The sequence below is a fragment of the Sturnira hondurensis genome, unplaced genomic scaffold (genome assembly GCF_014824575.4).
Source record: "Sturnira hondurensis isolate 20B ecotype Veracruz unplaced genomic scaffold, ASM1482457v3 Scaffold0018337, whole genome shotgun sequence".
NCBI classification, from domain to species: domain Eukaryota; kingdom Metazoa; phylum Chordata; class Mammalia; order Chiroptera; family Phyllostomidae; genus Sturnira; species Sturnira hondurensis.
This window is the reverse complement of record NW_028090968.1, coordinates 1,097,208-1,114,575: the sequence shown is the minus strand read 5'-3', so window position 1 is coordinate 1,114,575 and position 17,368 is coordinate 1,097,208. Positions and strand designations below refer to the sequence as shown.

The window sequence follows — 17,368 nt, the reverse complement described above, 5'->3', positions numbered from 1 at the left end:
AATACACTAGTTGTACCATATGTTAAGACTAAAGTGTAATTTACGCTTTCAATTACCACTGATTCAATCTATTCCTAACACTTTATCTCACAGAATAACGATGAAAAATAAACTGGAATATTATTCAGATATAAGAAAACACAAAACACTGATAAACGCTAAATATGAATGAACCTCAAAAACATGATGCTCAGTGAAAGAAGCAGCTCAAAGGACCACATATTGTACGATTTCACTTATGTGAAACATCCAGAAAAGATAATCCATAAAGACAAAAAGTAGATTAGTGGGTGCATGGGGCTGGAGATAAGGAGCAGGGTCAGGGGAAATGGGGAGTGCCTGCTAATGGGTATAAGGCTTCTTTTTGGGTTGATAAAAATGTTCTAAAATTGATCATGGTGATTGCACAACTCTAACTATACTAAAAACCACTGAATTGTATACCTTTTACTTTTAAAAAAGATTTTATTTTTTTATTTTTAGAGAAGGGAATGGAGGGAGAAAGAGAGGGAGAGAAATGTGACGTGTGAGAGAAACATACATCAGTCGCCTCTTGCATGTGCCCCAGCTGAGGACACGGCCCCCAAACCCAGGCATGTGCCCTGACAGGGATGGAACTGGCAACCCTTTGGTTTATAGGCTGGCGCTTAATTCACTGAGCCAAATCAGCCAGGGCTGAATTGTATACTTAAACTGGATGAATTTATACAGGTTGGAGCAAAATTAGGTTTACACTTGTATGTATGGAGAATAATACAATAATTAATAAATAATACAAGAATAAACATTGTTTTGTGTACTTGCAACTGTTACAAACTACTTTTGCCCAGCCCTGTATAAGAATTATATCTCAAAAAGCTATTAAAAGACAACTAGTAGAAATCATTGTAGTTATTGGATGGTATTAAATGCCAGACAGTGTTCTAAGCATATTTTTAAGTTTTATGAGGGACCTACGAAGTAGGTACCATTATTATCTGCATTTTACAGGTAAGAAAACTCAGCTACGAAAAGATGTAATAACTTTCCAAGGTGAAAAGCTAGGAAACAGGGATCCAGGATTTGAATGTAAGCCATCTGACTTTTCAGCCACTTTCTTAACAGCCCCACAGGTGCAGAAAGTGCAGGTGCAGCCTGGGGCCGCGCAGCACTTGTCACCTCAGAACACAGGACACAACAGAAACGTCCACCAGTTGGAGCAGTCCCAACACATGCCGGTATGTTGTCCACTGAAAATCGTGACGGCACCTGCGTGTGTTGCCGTGGAAAGGCAACAGAAACAACAGGAAAAAATCTTGCATCTTTCTTGCTCTCATCTGTGCTTTTTACAAAGCACTGTATGTGCAAGTGTACATAAACATGACAATTTTCTGTCATATTTTAGAAAAAACTAATGACTAGTTTTCTCTGAGAAGTAGATCAGTGGTAGCAGGAAGTTTCCATTTCAAAGAGGCCTTCTCTAACTGGACAAGAGCAGGGCTGCACATGGGGTGTCCTCACAGTGTCCCTCACCACACTGGTGTCTCTCACTCCTGGTGTCACTCACTGGGGCCACCATTTACTTCGTCTGCCTGGCTTTTTGCTTCCCTCTCTCTCTGACCAGTCTCTAAACTTCCTGAAATCAGGCACTGGGCTTGTTTCTTGCTATGCAGTGCCAGGCACATAAGCAGAACCCTCACAATCACTTGCCGTTATCCATCAGACAAACAATGAACAAATGAATTAAGCTCAAATTACCTGACTTCACCTGCCAACAGTCAAGGGCACGAGCAGCGATTGGTGGAACAGAAGGGCACGAGCACACAGTGGCACAAGCAGCCTTGAGTGAACTTAAGAAAATGATTTATCATTTTAATTAAAAACACTTACTTTCAACCATCCCCTCCACTTCCCCGAAACATTTACTTTCATCTAGTCCCACAGAAGTCATGGAACCATGGTCATTTCCATATCAGATCTTTTCCATTATCTTTCCCTAATTAACTGGATTTACATAGAAGTATGTAAATTCACTGACCTGAGACTCTGCAAGAACACTGCTCACGTAGTGATCGGCACCACGTGGCTAACAATCAAGCTTAATCAGGTTCTACTAGTTTTTAAATTACACACGTTATTAGACAAGATTCACTTACTTTTGTATCTAACAGCTACAGCTTATTAGCTTGACTGCTCCCAGACAGTTTTGCAACTCAGTGTTGAATCTACACTATGAGCAAACTTAGCTGGGATCCAATTAATGAAATAAACTCTTTGACATAACAGGGGTCTTTAGTATGATAGAAAACATACTTTAATGTGTCTTGGAAAAAAAGATTAAGGAAGGTAGATTATCCACGTGGAAGTTCTAAAGATGCTACCTTATAATACCAATATGAAACTTCTTCACAAGAATATTTATGGATTATGACAGCGATATTTCACCCAAATAATGTATTTAAAAAGAAAGGAATAAATAAGTTTTTTATACAACCCAAATAATATATATTGAAAAGAAACTACCATGGTTTTCCAATAAACTCTTTAGGAAATGGAGGGAACAATATAGAATCCCAAATGTGACAGCAAGTTCCTAAAATCCTGGGTATTTAAACATGCCCCAGCTCCTCCTCTCGTTGTTTTCTCATTTCACATTCTGATCACTTGACCAATTACTTGATAATTAAACTCCTTTGGGATCATGCTCCTTTGTAGCATTTCATTAGTTGTGGAAAATAGGCCCATCAAAGAGGTGAAATGTTCCATTTCTAGAAAATGAGTGTTCGCAGAAAAAACAAGGAAAGACGTAAATATTCTAATCAGCTAAGAAGAAGCTTGAAAGACACTAGTTTCGTCTACACCGTAGCAGTCTCCCAGAGGACCCTGCAAGCCCCCACAGAATCCACCCCCCACCCCCAGAAAAGCCCCAAGGAAGGGTGGAGGGCGGAAGGGGGCTCCAGAGATACGCTGCTCAGAGGGCTGGTCCAACATCTCTAGGCAGATGGTTTCAGGCTGTCATCGGCCAGTGGCCTCTACAGCACAGTCTGCTCCAAGGGAAGGCGTCCTTAGATGGGAGTCAAAAACAAGAGCACTGAGATCATAAACTATTTTTGTTCCTTGGCTCCTTATCCTTTTGAGTCAGAGCCATCCAGGATCTGATGGAATCTATAGACCTCCTCCCCACTCCGCTCCCAAAGCATCTATGCAAATACACTGGATTTTGCCCAATTTCATGGGTCTCACTGGTCAGACGAAGCCATTCACAAACTTGGAACACAGGTTAAGAAACCTGCCTCTAGAATTCTCCCACTGGATATTATATTACTTAGCACGCCAGAAGGGAATCCTCACAAAAACTTTCTTTTACATCTGAGACTTTCTATGAAAATCTGTATCTCTGTTGGAAATGGGTAAGATTTTATTTTTTTGACAACTCTCCCCCAATGGCCCGATTTGCTTCTGCCTCCCTCCCTCTGGTCCTGACTTGCTATATGGACTTATGTTTTCTTTGGTCCTGATTGGCTGATTCTTATACTTTTTCCATTGTGTGTTTCTCTTCATTTGAAGCCTTCTCAAACGCTTCATGGAACAACATCAAAAAATAATAAAAGGATCTCCCAATGTTCAGTTTTTGACCCCAAAACTGGAAACCAAAGAGAAAGAATATGGAAGGCTTTTTTTCCCTAGTCAAAAAACAATTGTTAACTTGCTCCTATTATTCAGCCCTAGTCACATTTGTTTTCACTGAATAATCAAACGGCTACGTTTTCCTAGCTACAATTAAGAAGCTTTTAGCCTTTAATTAAAGGCAGAGTTTCTGGCATTGGTTTATGCTTTGATCAATTATAATATCCACATATTGACTATGAAGAGACAGCTCCAACTAGTCAAATCAGGGTGTGTTCATATGTGTGCACGGAGAAGAGATCCTAGCCGGGGGGTCATGGGGATCTGCAAACCTGGGTGGGGAAAAAACTTCATTTTCACTAACCTCTAGCTGATATTTAGCATTTCCTTCTACTATGAAGTTGGGCAGAAAAGTCCTATGAGGTAATAATACTCCAGTGACTTCATCACTAATAGTAAGCACAGGAATTTTTCCTGTCCCTTAATGGTGGTTGTAAATACCTCACAATATTGTTTAAGCTCAGCACTTTGAAATTATCACAGTTATAAGCCCCACTGTTAGACTGTGTTATATAATAGATCAACAAAGAAGCATGCATATCACTGTATGGAATAATTTTTAAATATTCTAATAACTATATTTTAATATAATTGGTTTCCTTTGAAATCCCATGCATTTTACTTTAAGCATTTAAAAACATTCTGAGAGGGAGTCCAGAGGAGCACCAATCTGCCAGCGGGGTCTCAGGCACAAAGCAGGTTAAGATGCCCTGACCAGGAAACGGAGTGGACACCCCTAGCAGTGAGCGCAGCCCCTTGGCCAGGACGCCACGTGGCAAGTGCTGGCTGGGTGGGAGGATGATCGCTGCTGCTAACAGCACTGCTTCTGATCACACACCTAATCAGAAGCAACTTTTCAAGTAACACTCCAAGCTCCCTAATTAGAAATATTAGGTAAATTAGCACAAACCACTTTCAATCAGCCTCGGCAGAAGGGAGGTAGTGTCGCTGATTGCCTGGCTGCTTTACAGTGCTTTTAACGGATGTGAAGGAGCCAGGGAGCCACAGGGCTGGCTGATTGCTCGGGGCGACATCGCTCAGCAGTTTTTTGCACAACCTGCGGGAAGAGGTAGATGGCCCACGCCCATTCCGGAGCCCGGTGGTATTACAACCCAGGCAGTCATCATTTCTGGCACTCACGTAACTCCCCGTTTATGCTTCTGTATATTAAACTGAACAACGAATTGTCTTTAATCTTGGCATTTCTTAGTGCCTAGACTTAAAAACAAAAATGCAAGACTAATCACACAGCTGAGGAAATGAACCTGAGTTAATTAAGCTTCTTTTAAGAACAGCAACACAAATCCTACTGTAATAGGGATGAAAGGGTTCCTGATCGATGAAAACTTTCTGAGTATCTAGAGTGTGGTAGGCAGTGCATGCACTTGTCACTTGTACGGCAGGGACTGAGACACTGGTTGCAGCAAAGAGATAATATGGAAACACAGTGCCAGCAAGTCCTGAGAGATGTTCTCCAGGGAACTACCTAGCAAACGGGCTAGTGTTCACTCCATGCAAGTACTGGAGCAGATCTCAGACCTAACCAATCCGTGTGACTTCAAGTCAAAACAAAACCTGACCAGAGGGCACAGAAGAACGGCTGACAGCGCATGCCTTTGATGAGCCCACACAGGGAGATGATCATGCCTCGATCTGGCTAGGAGAGAGGACAACCAGCTATGAGATTTCAATCCATGGAATGCAATGCCGTTACCAAAAGCCTGACATAGAATCTATGTGTCAACATAACAGGATTTTTCCAGACTGATGGAAGGGGATAAAGTAAGTCACAGAATAATGTGTAGAGAATGACAGCAGTGACATAAGACAGGTTGCTTTTAACTATTTTAACTATGGTGAGCCTAAGGGAAGGACTTGGGGACAGGGAAGTGGGGAGGGTTACACAGTTTATTCTAGATACAGATTTTAAATCTTTACAAAAAGAATGTATTCACATATTACTTGTACAATTTAAAAATCTAATAAAATAATTAAACAGACCTGTATCTAAGTTTAAATCCATCAAAGATTAGACTGAAAAGAACTTCATTGTTTCCATGTGTCCATATTTCTTATTTCTCGGTCAAGCACAGATTTTTGTCTGTTTTATTCACTGATGTAGCACAAACATCTAGGACAGTGCCTGGCACAAAGTAAGGACTCAGTAAAGATTTGTTAGGGAAATGAATTAGTTATTCATTTAATCCAGAAATTTGTACTGAGTGCCTACCACGTGCTAGCTCCTTGCTAAGGATCATGCGAAACATAGAATGACTTATTTGACCAGCATCCACTGAACACCTTTCATATGCCCACTAGTGCTGGGCACTAAATGAAAATACACACTGATACAGACACACACATCCACTGCCCTTTAGAATTCAGAATTAAGCTTGGGGGAAAGTGAACTTGTAGAGGGTTGGAAAAATGAGATAAGGCCTTTTTCTGGCCAGAGCTTTAATCCTGGCTTTGGTTTTCAAAATCATGACTTGAAGGCTTTGCTTATCTTTGTCTTATACCAGAATTATGGTCATGCATTTGTGCTTCCCTAGCTGGAAGAAAATGAATACCAACTTTCCTAGACTATACTACGAACAATGAAAGGATAAAGGGCTTATTCTTTGCCTGAAGCCCAGGGCACTAAAACATTCCATCTTCCCTGGATGGCTTTATTCCCCAATCCTATCCATTCATCACAGAATAAGAAATCTCCGAGTGAGGAAGCAGTCTTGATGGTCATTTGGCCATGGCTACTCTTATCTGGACCTTGGCTCAGCCATTCACATCTAATTTAAGGTGAAGGGCTACCTAGCTAGATGAAATAGAACTCGAGCCTCTTCAGAAAACCACAATTCCATTTAGCAGTAATTCTATTTTACATTCCTGGAGCATCTTCTGTACCTAGCCCTACTCTGTTGATTCCTTCACTCTCCAGCTTTCGCCACCGCCATATCTGCAGAAGCCCAATCCTTCTCTACCTAGGAGTGAAGACTTTCCACCTAAGTGGATTCTTCTGCACTTATCTGTAACAATCACCTCTATGCATGTACCCTCTCTTTTCCATTTTTCAGCACTGTTTCTGAACTCAATTCCATTCTCACATTCAGCTACTTTGGTCCCAACAGAAATGGTCCCCAAAATTTGAACACAACACTCCTTGGATCCATTTTAACTTTGGAACTAAAATGTGGTTACTGTGCAGCGGGTGAACAGAGGTTAACTTGGGCAACAGCGTTGACTCAGTGATGCTTCTGCTTCCAGTGAGGAAAGGTTTCTCCATCAATAAATCCAAAACTATCAATATTGAAGATTTATATCTTCTTATCCAAGGCCCTCTCTGGGCCAGATGTCACCTGAAATTTGGAGTTTTTCAAACTTTAAAATACCACTACTGTGCATATGGCAAATATTAAATAACACCTCAAGCTGGTCTTGAGTAGTATTTTTTAGCAAAATATATGAACATATGAATATTCTCACTAAATAGGATAGAGATTATATATAGTCTCATGTCAGTTCAGGTTGATTTTGCTGCCAACTGAATTAGCTTCAAAATTAAGAAAAACCTCTTAGTTTTCAGAGCTTTCTGACGTTTGCAATGTCAGAGAAGAGATTGTGCAAGTGTTTGTGATCCAAATCAAAGAATCAGGTCTAGGTCTCCTGACCATTGCGTATAGAGGCCCTTTTAAAGCAAACATATATGGTTGTCTTACTGAATATTTTGGTCAAGTTCTGTTTTGGAAGCCCTGAATGGAAGAAGTCACCCTGAGTTTGTTATTCAGACTGTTGTTTACAAAGCAAAACAAAACCTACAAACTTAAAGCATTTCTCTTTTAAAGCTGAGCATGGTAAGACTAAAGTAATGGTAGTTTTCTTACTAAACAGCATTATTTGTAACAGTTGAAGGGACTTTTCACAAATCACTTACATACACATAAAAACTGCACATAGCCCTGGCTGGTGTGGCTCAGTAGATTGAGTGCGGGCCTGCTAACTAAAAGGTCGCTGGTTCAATTCCCAGTCAGGGCACATGCCTAGGCTGCGGGCCAGGTTCCCCAGTAGGGAGCACTTGAGAGGCAACCACACATTGATGTTTCTCTCCCTCTCTTTCTCCCTCCCTTCCCCTCTCTCTAAAAGTAAGTAAAGTTTTAAAAAATTGTACATAATACATTTGTTGGCAACAAAATAGCACCAGGTATTAGATTGGTGGGCTCAGACTAGACCTCAGTTCAGCCACCTTGGTACTTGCGTTCTAGCTATGAAAGAATTCAGAGCCAAGACTCAAACCGTAAGAGAAAGTTTAGAAAGTCACTGTGGTACAGGAAGTAAGCCACAGAAGAAACAGACTCAGGAAACAAGTTACAGAGGCCAAAGAAAGGACCCTTGGAGCTCAGGAGAAAGCACGCCTAGGGAGAAGAGGGCAGGAAACGGTGTGGGCATGCTCCCCAGAGAGCTGTGCTGGGTTCTCATCTGGAGGGTATTCATCTGGAGGTTATGCATCAGTTTTCCAGGTGTGTCCTTTCAGGGTCGTGGTCTCCACTGATTGGTCAGTGCCCAAACAATGTCCTTATGTCAATGCACCTGGTCCTAATCTCAGCCATAAAATCACTTGCCTGGTTTTGCTGCTTTTCTGGGCCTGAAACTGAAACACAACTGAGACCTAGATGTACCTGATGCGGGTTAGAATCTCATTGTCCTGGGCCCTAATGCTTAAGGGCTATTCTCTGGCCCCCTGTTCATTTTCCTCTAAGGGAGTTTAACCCACATGACTAGCAACATGGCAGGGGAGATGCCAAACAGCATGACCAACAATATGAAAGGACAGGGAGTCTAAACCACATGACCAGCAATATGCTAGGGGAGGAAAGGTTACCCTGAGGGCAAGGTCCTTATTTTCCAAGTTTGCCTGTTGCTAGGCACCCAAGGCTTTCCATTTCTGGTGACCTTCTATACCTGGCTCACGGTCCTTGCTCTGCTCGTGTCTATCTGCCTACCATACACTGAAGAGCAAAAAACATGCAAGGTCCCATGCATTTTACTCTAGCAAGTGCTTCTCAAAACTTGATTGTCCAAAAGATTGACCTGGGGATCTTGTTACAATGCTGACTGTGTCTCAATGGGTCTGAGTGGGACAGAGATTCCACACTTCACACAAGCTCCTAGCTGTGCTGTGGGGACCACCCTTCTTATTGGAAGGTTGCAGTGATGAGTGCATGAAGTTTGGAAGTACATGGACTTGAGTTAGATCCTGACTCCATCACTTATAAGCTGAATGACCCTGGAATAAGTACTTAATTGCTCTGAGCCAGTTCCCACCATCAATCAAAGTGAAAATAACAAGGACACATCTTTTTCATGACCATAATAAAGAGTAGATGAGCTAACGACACAGTTCCTGGAGGATAACAGACCCCGAATTCCATCCTATGACATCTGTGGCAGGCTAAATAATGACCCCCAAAGATGTCCACATCCCAGTCCCCAGAATCTGTGAATACATTACCTTACACGGCAAAAGGAGAATTTGTTGATGTGATAAATGAAGGTACTTGAGATGGAGAGATTATCCTGGGTTATCTGAATGGGCCAATGTAATTAATCACAGGTGTTTCTGTGAACGTGAAGCAGGAGGGTAGGAATAACAGAATATGAAGGAATCAAAGGTCAAAGATGAGAGAAGATGCTGTTTTTTGGCTCTGAAGGTGAGGTAACGAGCCTACTTCCAAGAAACATGAGCAATCTCTAGAAGCAGGAACCTTTAGAGGAAGGCTTCTCTTAAGATCCATTTTAGACTTCTAACCTCCAGAATTTTAAGAGGATAAATCTGGGCTGTTTTAAGCCACTGAGTTTGTAGTAATTTGTTACAGCAACCACAGGAAACTGATACACCATCTACAAAAATAATGCTAAAGCAGGCCAGCCTCACTTTACACACACAAAGAATTCTTCAAGGAACCTTTATATCAAGAGAAGAATTCCTTTTGCATTATCTGCTTTGTTTGGATATAGCAATTTTTAATAAACAGGGCTGAACATGTGTTAATAACAAACTATGCTAGAGGCAGAAAGGAATCTCCTGTACTCTGACCGTATCATCATATTCCCGTTGGTTGGCTTCTCTCGTAACCGCTGAAATATAACAAGGCTCCTGGGGACAGTATCGATGCGTCTGTACCTCAGTGTCAGGAGGACCAAAGAAAGTAACCCTGGGCTTAGGACTGAAAATCAATGGTCTCAATATTTGTACAAATCTTCATTTGCTATTCATAATGTGGCTTCTCCCACAGAGAAGCATTATGGAAATAAGAAAATACCAAGATAATAAAAAAGATGTCTGCAGAATAAAATGGGTTTCAAAACTAAATGAATGCTGTCCTGCATTCTTCAGCTCCAATAGGGCCTCTTACCATCTCTGGTTTTGCACTTCCCTTACCAGACTCTAAGCTCCACGGAAAGACCTGGGTATCTTATTCATAACTATGACATTCACAGCATCTAACACTGTTACTGGCACTTAGTTTGCACACAATAAATATCTGTGGGTGAACAAATATTATGATAGATATTTACAATGGAAAAGCATTATTATGAATTTCATTAGAAAAAGAATTACCCATAAAGTTCTCTTCCTCCAGTTTGAACTTAAACTACTTGGCCCAAAATGATACTTAAGGTAGAATTAAAAGTACACTTTCTGATTTTATTTGACTAATATATTCATTTAATATATTAAATGTTAAGCAGTCAAAGCAAATGTGCTAAGCAGTCAAAGCAAATAATTAATTTTCTAGTGTCTGCCCCTGCATAAGAACTAAATGAGGGGAAAGTCACTAAATGCATATTAAAAAATTGTAACTAGTTTTAAATTTAATCTCAGACCACAACATGCAAAACAGTCCGTCCTTTCATGGGCTCAGTTACAACCTCACAAGACAGCACAAATCTTCACAACAGATGTAAATTCTGCTTCAGTCACACTGAATATAATATACATATTCAAAAGTTTACCAGTTAACATTTACAAGGGTTTCTGACCAATTGGTAGGGCTGATCATAAAAACTGTATCTTTTAATTTAGTTATGTTCAGTATATTTTATTTAAGAAGCAATGTAATCTCATGGAAACTTAGGATTTTAAATCTTATTTTGAAATATTGAGGCATGATAATAAGAAGCTAGGAAAATTCCTTGAAGAGCTGAGACAGAGTTAAATGGCTGAGCAATTTGCAACAAGATAATAAATCGTAAAGTCTCATCTTCCCTAACCAAGGACACGTAGGAGGCAGACCCACCTCGGTCCTGGTCTCTCTTCGGTGTTATTCTTTGAAGGTGAAGCTGACCGGAGAATGACTATGACCCTATAAAGCTCATTTTGATGAGTCAGCATATTAAAGGACCCACACCTGGAAAGCTGATGAATATTCTACTGAGAAACTCCCCTGAGAATGACCCCTAAAATTCCCACCTGTAGAAAATAGATAAAAGCCCTTAGGACCAAGGACCCAGTGTACACTCTCTTTGGAGCACACCAACACCTTCCCCTCACTTCTTCCCTTGGGCATGTATCTCTGCTTTCTTTCTCCTGAGTGAAAAGGGTTCCCATGAGACTTGCAACCAGGGAAGCAGTAAGCAGCTGCAGTTGGTCCCAGGCTCACCCCCTGAACCTGTATCCAAGGGCCCTCCTTCTGCCTCTGTAATTTGTTTCTGAGTCCACACAGCCCAGCGGGCTCACTTCTGCCTCTGTGACTTTCTTTCTGAAGGGCCGAGGCAGCTCCTCCTAGGCTCACTCCTGTTGCTATGATCTTGCCTTTTCTATCTCAAATCCTTTCTTCTTTTCACTGTTCCCAGCTTTAATAAATGTAATCTCAAAATCACCTGCACTTGTTGAAACCTCTGCTGCACAAAATTGAGAAACTGCACATTCCAGACCATGCTGGGGCCGACCTACCTTGGTCCTGGTCCCTTTCTGGTGACACTATGACTGAATGCATTAACATAATTCAGAACAAGTCAGTAAACATCTACAAGAACATGTTATATAATTGTAATGAGTCCCATAATACTCGATTTTCAAAGAAAGGAACCACCAGACAGAAAAATGTTAAATTCAGAAGCTAATTTTCAAGTGTGCAATAAAAACAGAAATTTGGTCACTGTGTGATCCAGCATGAGAGCTCTAGCCGATGCTACAGTGCTTATTGAGCCAAATGATTTGTAAAAAAGCCCAGCTAACTGCAAATCAGACCATTTGAAAATAGAATTAATCTGTCTGGTCAACTAACGCCTTATCTTGATTTACTGTGTAAACCCACACTTCTAATCCTGCTATGATTTCTAACTCCTTTAGAAACTAGGCACTCTGTAGTTACTTTAGCACTGTACAATCTCAACACCTGAGAAACCTCAGCCAAGAGTCACCAACGGTGGGCAAGTTCATAGGAAACTCTACAAAATAAAAGTCAGCACTTTCCTGTGAATGTGTTTCTGTACCAAGCTGCTACGATGTTCAGCACCTGAATAGAGCAGTACAGGCATCTGCCACTGCACTATACCGCCCTAGACTGTCCAGGTTTTACATTCCTGCTGCCATCCATGGGCTTTTGGCTCAGAAACTGAGGCCTGAAGAAAGTAAGGAGCGTGTCCAAGTTTATCTAGTGCATCAGGAGCAAATGTGGAGCTGGCACCCTGGCCAACTGAGCCCTAGTTCAGGTCTTTCTTTACTACTTTATTTTCCCTCTTCTCTGTCCTGCCACCTTTGTAGAGACCCCAAAGCAGGACAGGCTGCTTCTCCAAAGATTACACTGCTTGGTTCTACCTACACTTGGTAGGAGTTGATGATGTGGGCATGTGTACACTCAGGAGTGTGTATAAAATACTAGTAAACAGAATGAGAATAGGTCTGAGGGTTCTCCTTGCTAATTACACTGCCTGGACTCTGGAGAAAACAATTCCGGGCAGCCCTTTTTCCATTCTTACATCTTCGTGCCGGGATTGTTTTGGATAGGCAGGCTGTCAGAAAAGTGAGCCTTGAAGAATTAATACACCTCGGCTTACTGCAAAGAGCCTTGGCTTCTAAAGGCATTGGATGGCATCACAGGACTCAAGAGGCTTGGTTTACAAGATGACACCAGATGAAAACAAACAACTACAGTCACTGTAGTGTTTTATGCAACGGTCCTCCGACCATTGCTCTTCCACTAAGCAAGACCAGGACCCAGTAAAAGTGGCCACGGTGCCTGCTCTGCCTCCCTAAGGGGCAGGGGCAATTTCCACTTGCTCATACTTGCTCACTAGGCTTTTTTCTTTCTTGAAAGAGAAGGATATCAGAGTAGGGGAGGAAAAAAAGGAAGCAAGTTCTAGAAAGCATCTATTATTTTCGCATCCCCAGCATAATAGTCTCCTTTCGGGGAACCATCCTGCTTTTCAGACCGCATTGCTACGAGAAGGCTGACCACACACTCTGGCTTCTGGGGCCATGTGAGCTGGGTGGGTGGGACTTTGACTGTACCACCAAGAATAAGGCACTTTCTTTCTGTTGTTTCTGTAAGAAGGTTGTAAACCTAGAGCCCCAGGAGTCACTACCTAGAGAGAGCCTACATGAGAATGAAGTCAACCCAGAGAAAAAGAGGGCTAAGCAATGGAGAGTCCAAGTCCCCAAACAACCTCTGAGTCCCTGGACTCAGCCATACCTGAAACCCAACTCTATCCCTAGTATTTACAGTCCTATTGGATAACACATTACCTTTAAAAAAAAAAATCACTCCAGTTTAAGTTAGGCTTCTATCACTTGAAACTAAAAAAGCACTAACGAATACAGGAGAAGTGAAAGTGTTAGAAGACAGGAAATGAGAGTAGAAAATTACATTTATGGATATAGTTATCTGGAAGCAGTTCAAGTTTGTCCCCCGAAATAAGAAAGGTGATGGGGGCGAATCTTTTCCACTTTTCATATTAAGCTCAGATCATCGGAACTGAGGCTCTGCCTAATTACTGTGATTAATCTTGCCAAATTCTAAACATAAAATGAGTGTGCATTTTCTAATGTTCAATGATACTGCAATAGTCATGAAGAGAAGAAATGAGCCATTAACAAAGACATCTTTTAAGAGAAATCACTTTTTTCTGCCCAAATATAGTCATAACTGGGTAAAGGAGAAAGGGTCCCAATGACAACCCAGATCTTACCTGGCATGGCATGGACAAGGTCCCCACACACCACGAAGAATCTGGGTTTGGGGCTCATCTTGTTGATGGCCTGAATGGCTTGCTCGGTTAGGCGAACCTCTTGTTCCCATTCGTCTCCACCGTTGTCACAGTCCCCGGTGGACCAGGCTTTCATCAGTCCGAACTGCGGGTCTGCACCCTGGATGAAGTAGAATGGGCCCGTCCATTCCCTTTCCTTCTCTTAAAAAAAAAACAGGAGAGAGAATATTATGAAATCTCTCAGGGAAAGCATCCAGGTTACCATGCAAATGGATACAATATTTTTCTTAAATTAAGTACATCATTTTAATAAGCTGCTGTTCAAACATACCATTTTCCTGTCATAATCTAGAGGATTTTGAGTTATACTAATTACGCCTGGGACCTGGTGTTTCCCAAAGGCCAGGATAAACCACGCGGGCCTCAACAGCCAAACCACCAAGCTGCCTGTTTCAAAGCTGGCTGGCTAAATGGGGCTCACAGGCACAACAGCACACTGTAGAAAGGACATGCATGTTCAATAATAGTTTTTTAATTAGAATTAAAAATACCCCAAATTGAAAGCTGCTAGAAGTATTATATTTAAATTACTAGGTGAAGTGCTCTCAAATCTTTTATGCCAGGCTTAATGGTACAATTTGCACTGCTTCAGGGGATGTGACAGAATTTTAATTACAAAACTTAGACTCAGAAGCTCTGGCTATCTAGTGGGAAATGCTGTGCCAGAAATGAAATCTTGAAATGAGTTAGTCAATGTGAAAAAAAAATCGATGCTAACATTCAAAGGCAGCATGAAGTGGGCATAAGCTAGGTATGAGGCTTGGGGGGTGGGAAGGAAGGAGAAAGAGAGAGGGGATTTTGGGAAAGGAAGCTAGTCACATGCACCAAAATTACCAGGCTTGCCCTTCCTGTTGGTTCTGCTGGCCCAAAGTTTCGCCAGCCACAGGTCTCTAGCCTCATCTGCCAAAAGAACCACAGCCAGGGGCTGCTTCTGCAAAGCTGGAATAGCCATTAATGGGCATGGAAGCCCTGTAGATTTCAAACTTCTCTTTTCTCTTTCTTTCTTTCTTTTTTTACTTTTGCCACAGAGTTGGTTCTTCAACCAACCAAAACCTCGTGGCAGATCAATGTTGAAAACACAGAGCTGCCTCTGCCCAAATGGGATCAGCCCTGGTATTTATCCTCCAAGGAAACCGAAACCCTGAGGAGTGACTGGACTTGCCTGATGGCCCAGCACCAATCAGTGACAGGCACAAGAATACTCCACAGCCTTGAAACTGCTGTCTTTTTAAAAATAAGTTAATGTATTTTACATGGCAATTGAGTAAGTGGCATTTCTTCTGGAAGTCATAAAATACTGTAATTTCCAAAAGTTCCTTGGAATAATCTCATGTGTCTGTCCTTTTCATTCCTTTATTCACTAAGTGCCATGCTTATCGAGAGCCTGTGGTTTCCCAGGCCCCTTTCAAGGTGCTGACCTCACAGGGATGGACCAAGGCTGGTGAGGCCCCTGCTCTCCTGGGCTGGGTTCTCACAGGGGCGATGGACAAAGACATAAGCAAAGAACTGAGCCAGAGGGTGCCCAGGGCTTTGCAAGGATGCAAACAGAAGCAATGACTATTGTAATTTAAATTGGATATAAGTGGTGTTATTTAAACTGAGCTCTATAAAGCAAGAGCCAGGTGTACATAACCTTTTAAAATCCCTCAGCCAGCCTCCCACCAACCATACCTGGCTTACTATCTTAAGAGGTCCATCTTAAAGTGGACCTCTGATTTTAGGCCTCCCTTCCTTCTTAATCCCCCTTTTCAGAACTTAAAAAGACAAGCATGTAAACAAAACAACCGGTACCTACTTCATAGAAGAAACTGTATATGCATGTTAACCCACCAGTTCTTCACCTACAGTTCAGTGTTAGCTGCTCAGTCAAATCACAGTCAACCTGAACTCACTCTGAGCAAGGGCTGCACGAAACCCTGGTGTATGCATCTTAGTGCTAACAACAGCAAGTGACCCTGCGAAATAATGGATTCAACTCATTCGCTGAGACCTTACTACATGCGGCAGAGAGGCCCCATGATGCCCCAAAGACCTCTGTGTCACCATGACACTCAACATCCTTGTGCAGTCCCTCCCTGTGAGTGTGAGCTGGCCCAAGTGACTCTCATCTAACAAACAGAATGCAGTGACAGGATGTCCATCCCTTCCGCGAGTAGGCTAGACCATGATACAGAAATAACCTAAATGTCCCGCGATGGATGAATGGATAACGAAAATGTGGTATATACATATAGTGGAGTATTATCCAGGCTTAAAAAAGAAGAAGAAAATCCTGCCATTTGGGGCAATACGGCTGGACCTCGAGGACATTATGCTAAGTGAAATATGCCAGTCACAGAAAGACAAATATTGTTTGACCTAATTTTTTTTATTCTCACCTGAGGACATGCTTTTTTGATTTTTTAGAGAGAGGGAAAGGGAGAAACAAAGAGAGGGAGAGAATGGATGTGAGAGAGAAACAGCTTTTCACAGGCATCCTGACTGCGGACTGAACCCTAACCCAGGCATGTGCCCTGACCAGAAATTGAGCCTGTGACCTTTTGGCTTTGTGGGACAACCCCCAGCCAACTGAGCCACACAGACCAGGGCATGTCTGATCTCATTTATACGTAGATTCTAAAGTAGTCAAGAGTAGAGACTACTCACAGAGTAGAGAGCAGAGTGATGGTAGCCAGAGACTGGGGGCAAGGGAAAATGGGGGGATGATGGTCAAAGGGTACAGAGTTTAGTCATGCAAAACACAGAGGTTCTAGAGATCTACTACACAGCACAGCGGCCAGTTAATAACACTGTACTGTGTACTGAAATCTTGCTAAGAAGATAGAGCTATGTTAAGTGTTCTTACTACACACACACATAACAATAACAATAGGAATAATACTTATATACTTATCTATAAACTCAACAAATTTACACATCAAATATGCACAGTTTTTTACATGTCAATCATAGATCAACGAAGTGTTTAAAAGAGAGATTAGGCTAAAAAGAGTGTGACTTCCACCTTGCTCTCTCTCGCTCTCTTTCCTACAGCCCCAGCGCTGCAGGGGGAAGGCTGTTACGGTGTGGACAGCCCTATGGAGAGGCCAGCGTGGCAAGGAACTGAGGGAGGACCGGCCAACAGCCTGAGAGGAGCAGGGGCCCTCCATGTACCAATCCAGCCACCACATGAGTGAACTTGGGAAAAGAACCTCCCTAGCTGGGCTTTCGGATGAAACCACAGTGCCAGCCGACACCTTGACTGAAGTGTGTGGGAGATCCTAGGTACGCTGCACTCAGGCTCCTGACTGGAAGTGTGAGATAATACATATATATGACTTGTTTCAAGCTGCCAACCTTCAGGGTTGTCTACCACACAGTAATAGATACCTACGGTCAGGCCTTGAAAATAAAGGGTCAGGAAGGAGTCATGAAAACAACTGAGATTCTGATTTGCATG

The 17,368-nt window shown here is 42.1% G+C and overlaps 1 protein-coding gene across 1 annotated transcript in view; it reads right to left on the bottom strand.

Annotated features, from left to right (window-relative positions):
* The window catches only part of CPPED1 (calcineurin like phosphoesterase domain containing 1), a 128,051-nt gene that overhangs the window by 90,619 nt on the left and 20,064 nt on the right, over nucleotides 1–17,368 (bottom strand). The window contains exon 2 of the mRNA XM_037069003.1: nucleotides 13,852–14,070. Coding sequence (XP_036924898.1) covers nucleotides 13,852–14,070 — 219 coding nt within the window. The remainder of the gene's footprint in view (nucleotides 1–13,851; nucleotides 14,071–17,368) is intronic.